Raw genomic sequence first — 17,699 nt, 5'->3', positions numbered from 1 at the left:
TTGTGTTAAAGATGTTTATGTCCATTGAAACTCTTTTCTAATATCTTTTTAAAAATTAATTTTTAAAAATAAAAGTAGTGTATCTACATGTAAAATATTCAAACAGCACGGAGTATTCTTTAGTGAAAAGTCTATTATGTACCCCTGAACTTCAGTCTCTAAATCCTATCCCCAGTAACCTTTGTTACTAGTTTTTACTGTATCCTACTAGAATTCGTCTTTGCATATACTGTCATTTTTTAAATACCACAGATTTTTGTCTCTTCTATAGATACTGGCTAATATTGGAGAATAAAGTTATTGTAGAATTGAATGTTCCTTTTTTTCATTATGGGGAAACCAGGAAACTTCTAGAAAAGGACTTTGGCTGACAAAATTTGGATAATTAGGGAAGATTCCAGAATCCTAAGTAGGTGACATTTAGCATTTTTTTTTTTTGAAATTGACATAAGCCTGAAATGTCTCGATTTTATAAAGAATGTAAGAAGCCATGGCCAGAGGAACCAAAAATTCTTTTCAGGGTATACGGCAGATGAAAGTATTGAAGGCATTGAGTTTAGCATTTGAATTTTGGCTCCACCACTTACCAGATCTGTGACCTTGGGCCAATTACTTATTCTCTTTATGCTTCAGTTTCTTCATCCCCCCTGCCTTGGCTGGGGAGCTAACATCATAAGATAATGGATTCAGAACACTTAGTCCAACATCCTGTGTATACAACGATGATAATCATTAGCTGTTAGGGTAGGTTGAGATGAGGCTAGGCTGTCAGACTGGCCTTTCTTTCTTGGATATGGATGGATCAAAGATAAATAGCACAAAGGACAAAGATAAAAGACGCTAGGATAGGGCCACATTGGGTGGGATCTATTAGATACTATTACATACAGACAATATGTGTAAACTCCATCTAGGGAGCCTTTGGTTTCATTTGACCCATGACCCATGTAGACTGTCTTTATTTATCCTTAGGGTTATGAAAATAAAACCTGATTTATTGGTATTTGGTAAAAATCTCATAAAGTCCACAAGATGGGAATGCTAATTCTTGAATGTCCTTTGTGTCTTTGGTCGGTGTTCCCATGCTTTCGTTGTTTCTCTGTAGGGTATTGTGTTTCTTGGTGTGGGTTCTTCTTTCTCTCACTTTGGCTAGGTTACTTTCCTTTTCCTCTCTATTCCCTATTCTTTGTATCTTTACTGAAGGCCTTTTCTCCAACTCTCTTCCAGAGTTGAGTAGGTCTCTAAATCTACCAAACTCTTCTTTTTTTCTCTCTTTATTTTTCTCCTTTCTCTCCTCTTTGTATCCTTAATTGGCCATAGGTTTGGATATTTTAGAGCTATTTCTACTGGAAGAGACAGACTCAAATGGTTTAAATTGGCAAAAGTTAGTTTTTTGACTCTTACAGTAGAAATACCAGAGCTAGCTTCAGGTATAGCTGGCTTCAGGTATCTAACCAATGTCAGTAGGACATATTATCGCCCATCTTTCAACTCAGCTATACTCTGGTTGGCTTCTGTATCAGACTTTCTGTGGAGATGAAAATGAGGATTCTAATTTATGACTTGTGCAGCATTTCCAGACTTGTGGCTCCATCTCTCTCACAGTGGTTTGAATAAACATCATACGTTTCACCTTTGATTACAGTGTGTACCTCTGAACCAATACCTGTGGTCAGGGGGATAAAGAGTCTTGATTGGCTTAGGTCCAAATTATGTGCTGCCCTGTCCCATCCTATCTTAACAGAGAGTGCTGGAGGGTGGGAGAGTGCTGTTACCAGAAGATGAGCAAATAGATCCTAGGGAACAAAAATTGCAAATGCCTATTTTAAGTTTGCCTTTTATACTTTTATTCTTATTCCTGTTAAAATAAGATGATAGACTAGCCTATATTTAATGTTTTCTTATTTTAAATATTAAAATGAATATTCATTTTAGAAAACTTAGCAAAGGATGAGAAGCAAAAACTAGCAAATGCAAATCAAGTTGCTCTTATTTAGGTAATCCTTGATTTCTCCCCTTCTGCTCTCCCTTCCTGCTTTCTTACTGGTAGTGTTGCCAGACAAAATACAGAATGCCCAGTTGAATTTGAATTTCAGAGAAGCAATGAATAATTTAGTATAAATATGTTCTAAATATTTCATGTATATACTTACACAAAAAATTTGTTGTTCATCTGAAGTTCAAACTCAACTGGCATCCTGTATTTTTATTTATTAAATTTGACCATCTGCTTACTGCAGGTCTATTTAAAAAGTTTTCCACCCTTAAGATTCACCAGCATTATGAAATGGAATAACAGTTATTCTGTCTCTGGACATCAAAGATCAGATGGAAACACTTACATATTGTGATAAAAAAATTAAGAATTGAGGGCTAAACCATCCTCTAACCATTAACCCACAACTCTCAACTTTTTAATTATTCTGTAGTATCTCCCTATATTTCAGTGTTTATTAAGCAGGACACATTGTTAATATTATACAAAATTTAAATCAGGCTTTTGCCCTTTTGATCTCAATAGAATATCCTAAACTCAAATATTCTGCCTTAAGACACAATTATCATCTGCTGTCCCCTAGGCAAGGCTTTGTACTCTTTATAGAGCATTTCTAACTTTCTCAGAAAGTCTCAAGGTTAGTGCTTACACTGGTGTTCACAAGTGGTTACCTAACATGGCCAAAGTAATTAATCATTTGTTTATAGTTTCCCCAGTGCTTAAAAATACTGACCTGTAATCCATGTTAATTATGTATGGATGTAGTTGAGGGAGGAAGAGAAATCATATGAATATTTTTGGAATGTGCTTTATTCTTATTTTTAAAGAAATTCCTCCGGACCTGGTCTGTGACATTAATCGAGACTGTGCCAACACCTTCATCAAGTTCTTACTGGAAAGACAGAAATGGCCAGAAGTGCTTCTTCTACTGACTGGCAAAGTAAGCGGGGAACCACCGCTTGGAGATTGCCTAATCAGAGACTGCAACTTCTCAGACCTGGACATCTGTACCATCATCCCCCACCTCAGCACCTGGGACCAGCGAAGGACTCAGCTCCTGGGCTGCCTGATAGACGGTGGAGGTGAGAATGACTAGATGATAAGCATTGTCAGTTGTCTAAGTTGTCCAGACAGGGGAATCCAGGCCACTGCTTGCCTTTCCTCTGCTTTTGGAGACACCATGACTTTCTAACTCATTCTCTCACCTGTATCTTCTTGTTTTTGAAACAGTAGTGGAGGTTACTGCCCCATGAGTGAGTTGCCCCATAGGAACTCTGCATTTTTGTGAATTCCAGTTATTCCCCCTCTCCCCCACCCCCCACTTCTCTTTTTCTTTTGTATGGGGAAATCAGATATGTGGAGGGTCCTTGGCTCTGTTTTAGCCCACGGTGGTCATCTCCTCCTGACCTCTGGCTAGACTTTTCCCTGCGTGGGATACGCTGTGTGTATCCTTGTCAAAAAACTCTTGTGGCATTCTTTTCTAATCAACAGTTTAGGATTGGAGATGCTTGATTTTAAAGAAACAGCCAAATAATTGGTGGGTGGAAGCATCTGCTGCTTTAAACAGAACAGTCCTACATGGCTGGGTGTGTGTCTGGAGTGTGCAGACATCTTGCTTGATGGGGTTTTATTTTCAAACTAATTAGAAACACCAGCCTTCTCCCACCCCGTCCCTCACAGCTCCACTGATGCCACTACAAACTGCGGCCCTGGGCATGCTATTTATGCCTTCATCTTCTCATTTGTAAAATAGGAATGATGATAGTCCCTCTTTCTTAGGCCTATTTTGAATATTAAATGAGTCAATGTATGCAGGCTTTTGAAACAGTACCTTGGCTGTGTGGTTTTCTGCTTGCTCTGCCCTGTAAGGGGAAGTGGCCTTCATAAGGAGCAATAACACATTGGTCCTCAGCCCTCGAAGTGCCGTACACAGTGCATAGCCTTTATGTGTTGCTTCCACCCACAGCCTTCAGAAGGTAGATAGAGTGGCTTCTCCAATTTATTTCTTCAAACCTCTTTCTTGCATGGCATGTTACTTCTTTTGCCTGGAAACTACAGCTGCTTTGGAATTCCTGTTTTATTCCTTGATTCAGTGAGCACTTATAGAGCACCTCCCAGGATCAGTTGCTAGGAACCGAGTCCGCAGAGGTGAATGTACAGCTGCTGGAGGCATGTGCAGGAGGGCTGCAGATCTGCAGGGGTGGGTCTGCCTTCTGGTGATGGTCAGGGAGCCTCAGTGCAGAGGGGCTGTGTGGACTGAGCTAACAGGAAGGTGATGTGGGGGTGGAGAGGCATCAGGGGAGATGGAAGTTGAGGGTGGGAACAAGGGTGTAGAAAGTGTGCTCACATCAGTTGTGTGTCAGGTATGGTGTTAGGCAAGCACTGGGGTTTCAGTTATTCTCGTGCCCTGTCCTCACTGCAAGGCAATGCGATCATCAGAACTATGCTCCTGTGGTGGGACAAAATGGGGAGCTGGAGAGGTGGTGGGGCATGGCTCACACACAGGGCGCTTGAAGGAGCTGGACTTTCACCTTGAGGGCTTTGGGAAGCCTTTGTCTCCCAGAAAACGTGGTGCTCAGAGGATCTTGGAAGTCAGGTCTGCATCAACTCTTCCCTTGTAACTGAATGGCTGAAGTGGCCCCTCCCTCATCAGGCAAGCTAGGCTGTGCCTCCTCACAGGGATGTAGCTTACAGTGCCCTTCCCTTCTGCCCTCTCCCAGCCTTGCCTGAGGGCCTCCAGAAGAGCCGGGAGAGACCGCTTGTCACTTGCCTGAAACACAAGGACTTTGAGTTGGCTTTTCTTCTCCTGACCAAGGGTGCAGACGCCCGTGGTATTTCTCTAACAGAAGGTGATACTCCTTTGCATGCAGCACTCTGCATCTTTCTAGATATCAACGGTAAGCCTTTGTTTTATAAGTGCTCTTTTCCTTGAGGGGGAAGCTGGATATTAGAACTGATGCTATGCTTTTTGGTCTTTCCTTTTGAGAAAACAAATGATCTGAAAAAGGCCCACATCTCCTGGCCTTCACCTGTATCATGATGGGAAGCGGTGACCATCATGGTGAATGGTGAGGGTGGGCTGATTGAAAATTCTTAAGTTCCAAAGTTGGCCTTTGGTACCTGACAAATACTTTCCATTTACACCATTTTCAAGAATCCTGACATAAAGGATCTTGCCAGAATATTACAAGGCTATTTTAGGAGGTACTGTTAACATTTGGGCTGGGTAATTCTTTGTTGTAAGGGGCTATCGTGTGCATTGTAGGATATTTAGCAGTATGCCTGGTCTCTGCGTACTAGCTGTCAGTGGCACCACCCTGGTTATGATAAACAGAAATGTTTTCAGACATTGCCAAATGTCCCCTGGGGAGCAAAGTGCCCTTGGTCAAGAACCATCATGTTATTTAATGGGTATCAGATATTTTGGGGAGTCCAGAGTTCTCAGGTGCTGCAGGCTAGCATGTCTTTCAAACCCAGGGTCTGTTCTCCCCCAAGAAGAGTGGCTCAGCACTCACAGCGTTTTGTTTGTGTCTTTCAGCTGACATCGGTTTTAGCTTTCTTAGTCACCTGTTGGATCTGTTCTGGTTCAATCCCACCGAATTTTACTACCTTAACCCCAACATCCAGGATAGCAATGGGAACACGCTGATGCACATCCTCTTTCAGAAAGGCATGCTGAAACGCACAAAGAAGCTGATAGACCTGCTGGTAAAGTTTGACATCAACTTCAACCTGAAGAACAAAGAGGGCAAAGATGCACGGCACCGGGTTAAGAAGACCGACTCTTTGCTCTTGGCTTGGAACAAAGCTCTGTTGGAGAACAAGCGGAGAGGCCGACAGGACTCTGCTGCTCACCTGGGGAAACTCCCAAGGTCTGCTACCCCTGGTAATATGTCTCAGCTTAAGTCCCAGGGTTCATTCAAATCACTGCCATGCAACACCACTGCACCATCTGAAGGAGGTGCAGTCCCTGACAGCTGGGAGACTCTCCCAGATGCCCAGGTGACCAGGAAGGAGCCATGCTGTCTGAGAGATCGCCTTGTGCAGGACATCACGGTTTTGATTCAGAAGGTTGAAGTGGATACATCTGTCCCAGAGGACTGTCCCCAGTGCTCTGAGCCACAGGAGGCAGGAGCTGGCATGGAAGAAAAGAAAGATGAGCTCCAGAAAACCCTGGGTGTCAGGGGCTCTGACTGTACTGGGAACAATCCTGCTATCCCTGAGGCAGGGGAAGGACATACTCAGGCTGGCCTTGGGGCCTTACAGCTTGTTCCTGCTGGTAACAGACAGAGGGAGGGCAGTGATGATCAGGGTGACTGGAGCATGCAGGAGATCGAGGCTTGCCTCCAGGACTTTGATAACATGACCTGGGAGGTTGAGTGCACTTCAGAAATGCTGAAGAAGCTGTCCAGTAAGGTCATGACCAAGGTCATAAAGAAGAAAATTATCCTTGCCATTCAGCAGCTAGGGAATGGTGAGTGGACCCAGGGCCTGCAGAAGCGATTGAAGCACCTGAAAGGAAGCATCCAGCTCTTTGAAGCTAAGCTGGACAAAGGAGCCCGGATGCTGTGGGAGCTCGCTATTGACTTCTCCCCTCGATGCAGTGAGAACCCAGAGAAGATCGTTGCTACAGAGTGGAACACATACTCTGTGGAGAAGTCGGGGCGAGTCTACACAGAAATCATCCGGATTTGGGACATTGTCTTAGATCACTGCAAACTGGCAGATTCCATCAGGGCCATTTGCAGTGCCTACAACCGGGGCTTGTCCTGTGTCCTGAGGAAGAAGCTGAAAGGTATCAATAAAGGCCAGGTGTCAGCTAACATGAAAATCCAAAAGCGTATACCCCGCTGCTATGTGGAGGACACAGAGGCAGAGAAGAGCAGAGAGCATGCTGATCCCGAGTACTTTCCCCCAGCCAGTGCAGTGGAGACAGAGTATAACATCATGAAGTTCCACAGCTTCAGCACCAACATGGCCTTCAACATCCTCAATGACATGACAGCGACGGTGGAGTACCCCTTCCGGGTGGGCGAGCTGGAGTACGCAGTGATTGACCTCAACCCCAGGCCACTGGAGCCCATTATCCTCATTGGGCGGAGTGGCACTGGGAAGACAACCTGCTGCTTGTACAGGTTGTGGAAGAAATTCCATGTTTACTGGGAAAAGGCTGAGCAGGCAGGCAGCCCGTTACTGGACAAACAGATCTTGCCAAAGAGAAGGTTGGAAGTGGAACCTGGAAAAGAGGGTCCAGGTGGGGAGGAGGAGGAAGAGGATGAGGAAGAAGAAGTTTCCATCAAAGTGAAAACAGTAGACAGCATAGATGAGGAGCAAGAGAGCAAAGCCTGTGCAAGGGGAGCTGGTGTGGAGCCAGTGGGGGTCAGCCAAGCAGCAGAAGTATGTACACCAGGACATCCCCACCAGCTGGAGCACTTACATCAGATCTTCGTGACCAAGAACCATGTCCTGTGCCAGGAGGTACAAAGGAATTTCATTGAGCTTTCCAAGTCTACCAAGGCTACTAGTCACTACAGACCACTGGAACCCAACATTCACAAACTCCAGGACCTGAGGGACGAGAACTTTCCTCTGTTTGTCACTTCTAAACAGTTGCTCCTCCTGCTTGATGCTTCTCTGCCAAAACCATTTTTCCTGAGAAACGAAGATGGAAGCTTGAAAAGAACCATTGTAGGATGGTCCATGCAGGAAGAGTTGCCCATTCCCAATTGGCAAGAGGACGAGGAGGAGGCTGAGGTGGATGGGGACTACAGTGAGGAGGATAAAGCTGCAGAAATGCGCGCAGGTGACAGCGACCCCCGGGTGTATGTGACGTTTGAGGTGTTCACCAATGAAATATGGCCCAAAATGGTCAAAGGGAAGACCTCCTATAACCCTGCACTGATTTGGAAAGAAATAAAATCTTTTTTGAAGGGTTCTTTTGAGGCCCTCAGCTGTCCCCATGGGAGACTCACTGAAGAAGCATATAAGAAATTAGGGAGGAAACGGTCCCCCAATTTCAAGGAAGACCGGAGCAAAATCTACAGCCTTTTTTGTGTATATCAGCAAATCAGATCCCAGAAAGGGTATTTTGATGAAGAAGATGTTCTGTACAACCTATCCCGGAGGCTGTCCAAGCTCAGGGTACTCCCATGGTCCATCCATGAGCTCTACGGTGATGAGATTCAGGACTTTACTCAAGCTGAGCTAGCACTGCTGATGAAATGCATCAATGACCCCAATGCCATGTTCCTCACCGGGGACACGGCCCAGAGCATCATGAAGGGTGTGGCCTTCCGCTTCAGTGATCTGCGCTCTCTGTTCCACTACGCTAGCAGAAACACCATAGACAAGCAGTGTGCTGTCCGGAAGCCGAAGAAGATCCACCAGCTGTACCAGAATTACAGGTCCCACTCAGGTAGGTCCAGGCCTTGGGCTTGCCTACTGATGGTGCTTTGGCACAGACCTTGGGCTACTTTTGAAACTGTATGTTAATTTTTGTTAGGCTTTTATAGCTGAGGTAAGGGTAGTATTTTGGAGTTTGTTAGTAAACATACTCATCAACAAGCTATCTTATGATTTTGCTGCCACTCATTCCTAAGTTGATAATTCAATCTATGGTTGGGTAGAAATGGAGCTTTAAGTAATTATATCTTAAGGAGCTTGCCATGAAATGAAAACATTTCAAGGGAACATTTAAACTGCTTGAGAACTTTTGTTTAAAAACTTTGGAAATACCTGCTTATTCTATGTAAAATAATATACCAGTTACAAGTCATTAATTTTTTTTTTTTTTTTTTTTTGAGACAAAGTCTCACCGTGTTGCCTGGGCTAGAGTGCTGTGGCGTCATCCTAGCTCACAGCAACCTCAAACTCCTGGGCTCAAGCGATCCTCCTGCCTCAGCCTCCCGAGTCAGGCATGCGCCACCATGCCCGGCTAATTTTTTCTATATATTTTTAGTTGTCCAATTAATTTCTTTCTAATTTTAGTAGAGATGGAGTCTCGCTCTTGCTCAGGGTGGTCTCGAACTCCTGAGTTCAAACAATCAACCCGCCTCGGCCTCCCAGAGTGCTAGGATTACAGACGTGAGCCACCGCGCCCGGCCACAAGTCATTAATTTTTAAAGCAGCTTTTCTCCCAAGGATAAATAAAACAAAGGGGGTTGGGAGATAGTGGGAGCTAACACACACTCAGGTCTTTTAATTTATATCTCAGTTATGCCCCTTCTCTGTGCCAGGCATGATGCTAAGCAGTTTACATATAGCACCTGTGCTTAATCTTCTCACCAACCCTACAGGGTAGGCATTAGTCCCATTTTACAAAGGAGGAAATTGAGGCACAGAGGGTTTAAATAACATGGTACCAATGCCAGAATATTTCCATTATAGTTTATAGATACTAATAAATTCACCTCCTATGTCCTACAAGTATCCATGAACAATATGGAGTATTATTTTACATATTTAGAAACTTTATTTAATGGGATCATGCCTGACATATCCTTCTGCAACTGTGGATTTTTGCCTCATGTTTTTGAGAGTTCATAAACATGTTGATAATGTGGAACTCTAATCCATACATTGAGACTCACACAGCAAAAAATTCACCCATTTGAAATGCACAATTTAGTAGTTTTTAGTATATTCACAAGGTTGTGCAACCATCACCATTATCTAATTCCAGAACATTTTCACCATGCTCAAAAAACCCCATAACCATAGTAATCCCTATTCATTGCCCCCCTCTTCCCACTCTATGGCAATGACTCATCTTTCTGTTTCTATGGATTTTGCTATTGTGGACATATCATGTGAATGGAATCATACACTATGTGGCCTTTGCGTCTGGTTTCTTGCACTTAGCATAATGTTTTTAAGGTTTATCCATGTTACAGCATGTATTAGCACTTCATTCCTTTCTATGGTTGAACTGTTGTGGTTTTATCAAAAATGACTTATCTAGTCCCCTAGAAGAACATTTAAGTGGATTCCAGTTTTTCCACTGCAGTGAACACTTTCATGCCCTTTTCTGATTCTTCCATTAATGTAGCTGGATCTTTGGCCCTTGCTAACTCTTGCTGGAGAGGGGACCACAGTACCAGTTAATTTGCTTAGATTCAGCAGTTTCTACTTGTGCTCATGATTGCTGTATATTGTATACTTTTAATAATAGTATTGGATAGTAAAATTTATCTTTACTGTTTGATAATAGCAATGGGGACACACAGGCCCATTTCATGGTGTTCTACCTAGACCATTGTATTTTATTGGACATTAGGCAAAGGGCACATGGCCTCTAAGAATAGTGGAGAGATCCAGGAAGATCTATATTCAGCTTCAAATTCCATCACCTGGAGGTGTTCATTAACTTATCAGACCTCGGAATCCATTTGTAAAAGTGCGATTGTCTCATTTGTCTCACTGAGTTGTTGTGAGGATTTGTTTTTGGGGGATTAAACAGGATGATTTTTATGAAGGTACCTATTTTATGGTAGGCATTCAGTGAATGTCACTATCAATGTCACTGTAGGGCTTAGAGAAGGCATGGGACCCCGGGAGAAAAGCTCTTTGGAAAATCTTATCTCCTACTCTGACAATTTTTCTTAGTGTAGTCCTCTCTCAACTGGGTATAAACCTGATAGAAAAGGGGTGACAGAGGCCTTGGTTGCTGTCCCCAGCTAACACTGTTGTTACCATGGCAGTGTTGCTTCCTGTGCTGCAAGCACCAATGAGAAGCGGACAGGGTAATTCTTGTTTTCTTACCATAGGGTATAATAGCCCCTTATATGAGCTCTAATTGTTTAGATTACATTTCTGCCTTGACTCTTCTTTGTGAGGTAATTTTCTCTGATGTGAATATAGGTTGGGAATGAGATCCCACAAAACCCTCTGAGCATAGCAACACATCTCTGCCTTCATCCACTGCACCCATAGTAGTATGGCTTGGGGCTGCAGTGATAATCCAGTGGGAACTGGAAATAGTCTTGCAATCATACATCCTGTCATACATCCCCCAAATCTGCTTCTCAGGAAAGAAACAAAACCATCCCTCACCCCCAAAATAACCAAAAAACTCAGCCATGTTATACAATATCTGACATGTGTTTTCTGTTTTATCCCAGGAATCCTCAATCTGGCATCTGGAGTAGTAGACTTACTTCAGTTCTATTTCCCAGAATCTTTTGATCGCCTTCCGAGGGATTCTGGCCTCTTTGATGGTCCCAAACCAACTGTCCTAGAGTCTTGTAGTGTAAGCGACTTGGCAATTTTGCTACGAGGGAATAAAAGGAAAACCCAGCCCATTGAATTTGGAGCCCACCAGGTAAACTTCTTGGGATTGTATATTTTGAAATCAAAGGCAGTTTGCAATTGAAAAAAGGTTTGAGAGTAGCCTTATTCCACAAGGTAGAATTCAGTAGCTCTTGCTGGAGAATAGGTGAGTTCCAGAGATGGGTGAGGGAATAATTGTTTTATTATTTCCACTGGTCTGGCTGACCACGTTCATGGTGACCATTTCTCTTTAAAGACATTACCTGCCTCCTGTAGGAACAGACTGAACTTTACCAGAGTTTTGTTTGTGGAATTTGATGTTCTTTTGTTTTGTTTTTCTTCAGGTAATCCTTGTAGCCAATGAAACGGCAAAAGAGAATATTCCAGAAGAGCTAGGGTTAGCACTTGTGCTAACAGTTTATGAAGCAAAAGGCTTAGAATTTGACGATGTCCTCCTTTACAACTTTTTTACTGATTCTGAGGTATGTTATACTGAGATCTTTTCACACAGAGGATGTATACGTGATCTGAACTTCCACTCTGGGCAAAAGAATTTGGAGCTGAGGATAAGAGAGTTTGTCACAGGTGCTGGCTTGTATTTTTGGAACATCATCCATTTAGTGTGGGGTTTTGTATATTTAGCTGTGGGTTTTGACAGTGGCTGTTGGTTGTTTCACCATGTGTCGTGGACTGGTTCTCCCTGTGCCCTGCCCTTCCCTGGCTTTCTTGTATTCGTCTTTACGGAATTCCTAGTACCCAAGTGCTAGTATCTAGTTTTCATTAGCCACTGTTATCCTTGGCTCCCAGGAATGCTCAAGTTGGATCAAGCTCTAAGGAGAGCCTTACAAGTGAAGGCAAGGTTAGCAATGTCCACCCTATGAGGATAGAACTGGGCAAGGTCAGTACATAGACAGAGACAACTCCAGGAAGCCAAATGAAGCTTGGTTCCCACCCCTCTGGATCAGGTAATCTGGGGGACCAGAACAGCTGCCTTACATGGGGGCCCCCTTCTGGCATGGCTTCACTACCACTGCTTGCAGCCCACACAGATCATGGCAGGGAAAGTGTCCCCAGATTGACCCCCAGTGACTTCTGCGTTGGCGCATTGCTTTCACTCGGCTCCTGAGTCCTTGTGATGGGTTTTCTCCCCAAGCTTCGTTCATTATGGATAGATCTAACAACTCAAGGCCATTGTCATGGGTTTTCTAGCCACTGGTTTCTTTGTACCACTGTCTTTTGGTGGGACCCAGGCTGGCTGCTGACTGTGCTGTGAGATCTTCTTTGGGGACTTAGTTGGCTGTGTCCTGGTCCCTGTTGCAGATTTCCAATGCACGTGGTGCATGCTTAAAGGGGCTGTTTTATACCAAGGTCAGGAGCACTGTTGGCTTTGACACCTTAAAATCTGCCCCAGAACCGAGCCTTTAAATATAGTCCTTACTTTTTTTTTTGGTCATTTTTTACTGTCATATTTGCCTTAATAAAACCTATGACTAATATTGCTATGAGTGCTTTACGGTTTGTAAAGTACTTTTTGAATGTATTGTCTCACTTCACTAACCCTCTGAGGTTATATGTATTTTTATTACTCTCATTCTGTAGATAAAGCAGAAGGTCATTGAGGTTAAGTAAATTGCTTATAGTCATAATGTAGGTGGCAGAGCCTGGAGATAAACTTAGATGCTTTCAGTTTCCATTGTCCTCCCATCCTTTTAAAGCCTTGCATGTGAATTGGCTTCTAGAACCTTCCACAATGAGCATATTATTGCCATTTCTTATGTACATTCCTTTTCTGTTAAATTTTGCTAATAAAATCAGATGCATACTCATTAACCCTGGGACCATTTTTAATTTCTAAGGACTAGCTTTTTTTTCTAATAATAAATTCCATCAGTCACAGTTGGACTGAGGCTCTCCTAAAAGAGGAAAGGGTAATACTTTGTTATTCCTGTCCCTTATTAAGTGCCAGTTACATGCTTGTGCCAGTAAGATGCTCAAGGAGCTCTACACTTAAGGATCTGTAACTTGTGGTTGGCTCTGTTTGTTAAAGAAAAATCCAGTTATTCTGTCTTACCTTGATCCTGGAAATGGCAAAAGCTTGAATATCTTAACCCTGTGCTCCCACCAATGGCTCAGTGAGTTGCACAAAATTAAAACAAACCCAAACTGAATTTTTTATTAACATCCACTTCATCCCATGTACAATAAAAAGACTTTTGATGTGGTACTTTCCAGCATCAATGTGATCATGTGTTCCCTGGCACAAAGTACACCTTTGTTTTATTATTTACAACCTGCAGACCAAAAACAGTCAGTCAGCAAATGAGAAGAAATGCTTTAATAGAAGGAGAGGAAAGACAGATCACATATATCCCCAGCCTCCATGGTCTGGCTGCTCATCTGGGGCTATTTTGCAGTGACTGGTTGAAGGCTGCTGAACAGTAATTGCTGTTTGACCATGGGGAACTGTGGGTAGCTTCTCTCTCATTCCCTGGCCTCTTTTCCCATCTCTTGTTTATAGTACAGGCAAGCACTCTCTTTGAAGCAGCTGTTTCCTGGGCTTATGTGTGGGAGAGTGGGGTTGGGGGTCCTTGTTGACCTGGTTTGCGATTCTTCTCTCTGGAGGATTTATTGTTACCTGTTCAACCACTTGGTCACCAGAGCCATCTTTTGAGTTGGAATGGCTACACTAAACCCTTCTCTTATAGGATGTTGCCTCATCTTTGGGGGAGAGACAGTCATTCTTATAGCCATCCTCAAACTGTCCTCCTGTGGGGACATGGAAAGGTGACTGCCATTTATACTCTGCCCCAGTGGAATTCCTTTCTTTCACTTCATGTGTGAATGGGACTGGAGCGACTTTGAAAACCACAACCTTTATGGGTTGTCTGACTTAGAGCACAGGCCCGTCAAAGGTAGGCTTGCTAGTAAAATCTCAGCCTTTTCCTTCGTGATTGTTGATCCCAAGAGAAGAAGCTGGAAGGCTTTTAAATGCTGTTGCTTTTATTGCCCACAAGTGCTGCAGGCCTGTATCTTTGCTACAAATACATGTGTTCCCTCCTAAAGGGCATCATCTTGAAAATAACATGTGCTTGATTCATGGAAACAGGTCAGTCATGTGCCATCTGAACAGCTTTTGCTTTTCTTCAAGCAGTTTTAAAATACAGTGTGCTTCCCTAGCTTTTTCAAGGTCAGCCAGTCTGCACCTCATGCTGCCTGCCAGGAGGATCCTCTCAAATGTCAAGTACTTGTGTCTTCTGCCTACTTAACTTGGCGAACAATTTTGTTGTCTATTTAGCTTCACAAACAGGATAGTCATAAATATGTCCTAAAGATTTTTTTTTAAACCTTCCACTACTTAAATGATTTCACGATTAACATCTTTTTTCAGAACATAGCAATTAATTTCATAATTGATGAGTAGCATAACCATTCCTATTTAATAGATAATATTTAAGGAATTTAACCCAATTTACATAGTTCAAGTTATGGAGTAACTTAAAGCAGGTAATGAATTGTATTACCGCTTTATAAAAAGACAAGTAAAAGTTAGGAGAATTAACTAGCTTGCTCTCACAAGACATAGGCAAGTATGAAATTTGAAATTTCTTAGGAATTTTTAAAAACTGCCTGTTTTTGTATGGCTTGTGGGCTAAGAATAGTTTTTACATTTTTAAATGGTTGGGAAGAAACCCAAAGGAGAATAATATTTTATGGCACATGAAATTATTTGAAATTCAATTTAGCATTCCCAAATAAAGTTTTATTGAAACGTGGCATACTTATCTATTTATGGACTGTGGCTGCTTTAACACTACAATGGCAAAGTTGAGTAGTTGCAAGAAAGACTGTGTGATCTGCAATGCCAAAAATATTTATTATCTGATCCTTTAGTGAAAAAAATTAGCAACCCTTGGTCTACACAGTCACTTTGATTCTAGGGTTTGGGTAAAGGAAAAAGTGGGAACAATATCAACTATTTATCATTATACTAGACATTTAACATTGATTATCTCTTTTTATTTTCCCAGCAAAGTTGGGTAGTATTATCCCCATTTTACAGAGCAAGATAATAAACAATGTGTACAAGGTCACATAGTTAATAAGTGGGAAAACTGAGATATGGATTTGTTATGTCTGAACTCAGAGTCTACCTTGCACAGTGTACCCCATAGCACGTGAATTTTCTTCATCCTTGGCTGAATAATTTGGTTAGAAAATTCTGCTATATACGTCTTAACCGCTGATCCTAAGTGGCATCTCTTAACCATGTTATGAGAAGGGGTGAGGATTCCTCTGTCCATTCTGCTTGTTGAAATTCTTTCAATGAGAATAAATTTCTGGGATCTTAGCATTCATCCTAGAAGTGGGCATATGTGCCTGGCTTCTTAGCTGTCTTGGCTCTGTGTCTGGGAAATTTTCACAGGAGCTTCCCTGATCCCTGCCTGTGCAACCTGAGCCCCTTCCCATCCATTCAAAGGCCACAAGATGGACCTTCCTCACAGCTGGGGTTGAAAGCCTGGTTCCCAGGTGGGGCACAATTCTTTGTGGAGCTTGCGGAGGCTGTGTGTACAGTTCAAAGGCATATTCTGTTGGTCTTTCATTTATTGTTGTTCAGGCTTACAAGGAATGGAAGATCATTTCCTCATTTACACCTTCATCATCTGACTCCAGAGAGGAAAACTGGCCATTGGTTGAAGTGCCCCTGGAGAAGCAGAGCTCCTCTCAGGGTCGTTCTCTCATGGTGAATCCAGAAATGTACAAGGTGAGTTTCTGCCATTTATTAATGTGCTTATTTGACATGGAACCAGTAAACAAGGTTTAGATGAGAAGATGAGATAAAAAATGCACTTGCCTGGTTTTCCTGTACATCAACGACGGAGTGGGAAATGAGTAAGGGAGGGGCAGGGGTCTGCAGAGAGCTGGGCTTGATGGGCGGGTGCCGTCTGAAAGTGGAGCGGGGAGGGTTGTACCTTCCAGTCACCTCTGGAACCAACTCAGCTCTATTCAGAAATTCTGATGCAATCCATGGGGTAGGTCTTGAGTAATTTAGTGCTAATGATAGTTACAATAGAAGTGTATGGCCGGGCATGGTGGTGTGCACCTGTAGTCTCAGCTACTCGGGAGGCTGAGGCAGGAGGATCGCTTGAGCTCAGGAGTTTGAGGTGGCAGTGAGCTATGATGATGCCACTGTACTCTAGGCCGGGAGATGGAATAAGACCGTCTCAAAAAAAAAAAAAAAAAGTTTATGACTGGTTTAACTTTTAAAAATAAGTCTCAGTAATTGTGTAAGATAGAACCATTGAGATAACCTGAGTGAAGGGGACTTGTCTGTGCTAGCTTTGTAACTTCTGGTGAATCTATAATTATTTCAAAATTATAGCAAAGACAGAAAAACCAAAAGAAAAATTATGGCAGATTCAAGGGTCATTTTGTACAGACGATGTGGGAAGGGGCTGGAGTTTCTCATAGCCTCCCTAGAGCCTTGCTCACCTATGCTGCAGTCACAGTGAGCTCCTGGTGCCCTACTCTCAGCTGTGCTGTGCTTCTCCAAAATTTGGTTTTTGTATTTTGCCAAAATCAGAGTAAGCCCATTGATGTGTGTCACGTTGCAGCTATAGACAAAAGGCTCATCATCTTTGTCCCGATACTATCTTTAGCTCCTCAATGGAGAGTTGAAGCAGCTATACACTGCCATCACACGGGCTCGGGTCAACCTCTGGATCTTTGATGAAAACCGGGAGAAACGGGCTCCCGCATTCAAATATTTCATTAGAAGAGATTTTGTCCAAGTTGTGAAGACAGATGAAAATAAAGGTAAGATCTCATTGAAATATTCTCAGTGTTGGAGGAAGCATGTTTATCTCAACCATTCTTAAGGTCAAGTATAAAGAGTATCGTTTTTTAAAAGCACTTTCTTTCCACAGTCTTCTGAGAGATGAGAGTTGTTATTCAGTTGTTAAGGTGCGTGGGAAAATATGGTGGTAGTAGGCTTGGGAGGGTTAACTCCTTCAGGGAAGACATTTTATTTGTCCTTTAAAAGTGAGGGTCATGGATGGGGTTAGAGGTAATAGGCCCTGTTGGGAGAATACATATTGCTAGGAGATTTTGGAAAGCTAATTGACAATATCTATCAAAATTAAGATTTCACATACCTTTTGACCCAGCACTTTCACTTATAGAAATCTGAGATATTTATGTTCAACATCTCAAAGATACATGTATAGGTATGCTCATTACAGCCTTGTTTGTAATTACAAGAAACTAAAACAACCTAAGTATCTACCGATGGGGGAAAGTCTAAATGCAGTTCTTTTGGTGGACTACTGTGCAGCCAATAAAAAGAATAGGGCAGATTTCCATTTACTGACATGGAAAGAAGTTCAAGGTGTATTAGATGAAAAAAGGTCAAAATTTAAAGCAGTATGTATAGAGTGAT

General features: G+C 42.6%; 1 protein-coding gene across 1 annotated transcript in view; it reads left to right on the top strand.

Moving 5' to 3' along the window:
• The window catches only part of TRANK1 (tetratricopeptide repeat and ankyrin repeat containing 1), a 69,689-nt gene that overhangs the window by 32,721 nt on the left and 19,269 nt on the right, over positions 1 to 17,699 (top strand). Inside the window, exons 10-16 of the mRNA XM_012642987.1 lie at positions 2,824 to 3,078; positions 4,717 to 4,893; positions 5,535 to 8,411; positions 11,116 to 11,315; positions 11,608 to 11,745; positions 15,879 to 16,025; positions 16,921 to 17,077. Of these exons, the coding sequence (XP_012498441.1) occupies positions 2,824 to 3,078; positions 4,717 to 4,893; positions 5,535 to 8,411; positions 11,116 to 11,315; positions 11,608 to 11,745; positions 15,879 to 16,025; positions 16,921 to 17,077 (3,951 nt within the window). The remainder of the gene's footprint in view (positions 1 to 2,823; positions 3,079 to 4,716; positions 4,894 to 5,534; positions 8,412 to 11,115; positions 11,316 to 11,607; positions 11,746 to 15,878; positions 16,026 to 16,920; positions 17,078 to 17,699) is intronic.

Source organism: Propithecus coquereli, unplaced genomic scaffold, assembly GCF_000956105.1.
Source record: "Propithecus coquereli isolate 6110/MARCELLA unplaced genomic scaffold, Pcoq_1.0 Scaffold1, whole genome shotgun sequence".
In the NCBI taxonomy this organism is placed as follows: Eukaryota; Metazoa; Chordata; class Mammalia; order Primates; family Indriidae; genus Propithecus; species Propithecus coquereli.
Note: the sequence above shows the minus strand (reverse complement) of the source record. Positions and strands in the feature narration are given on the sequence as shown.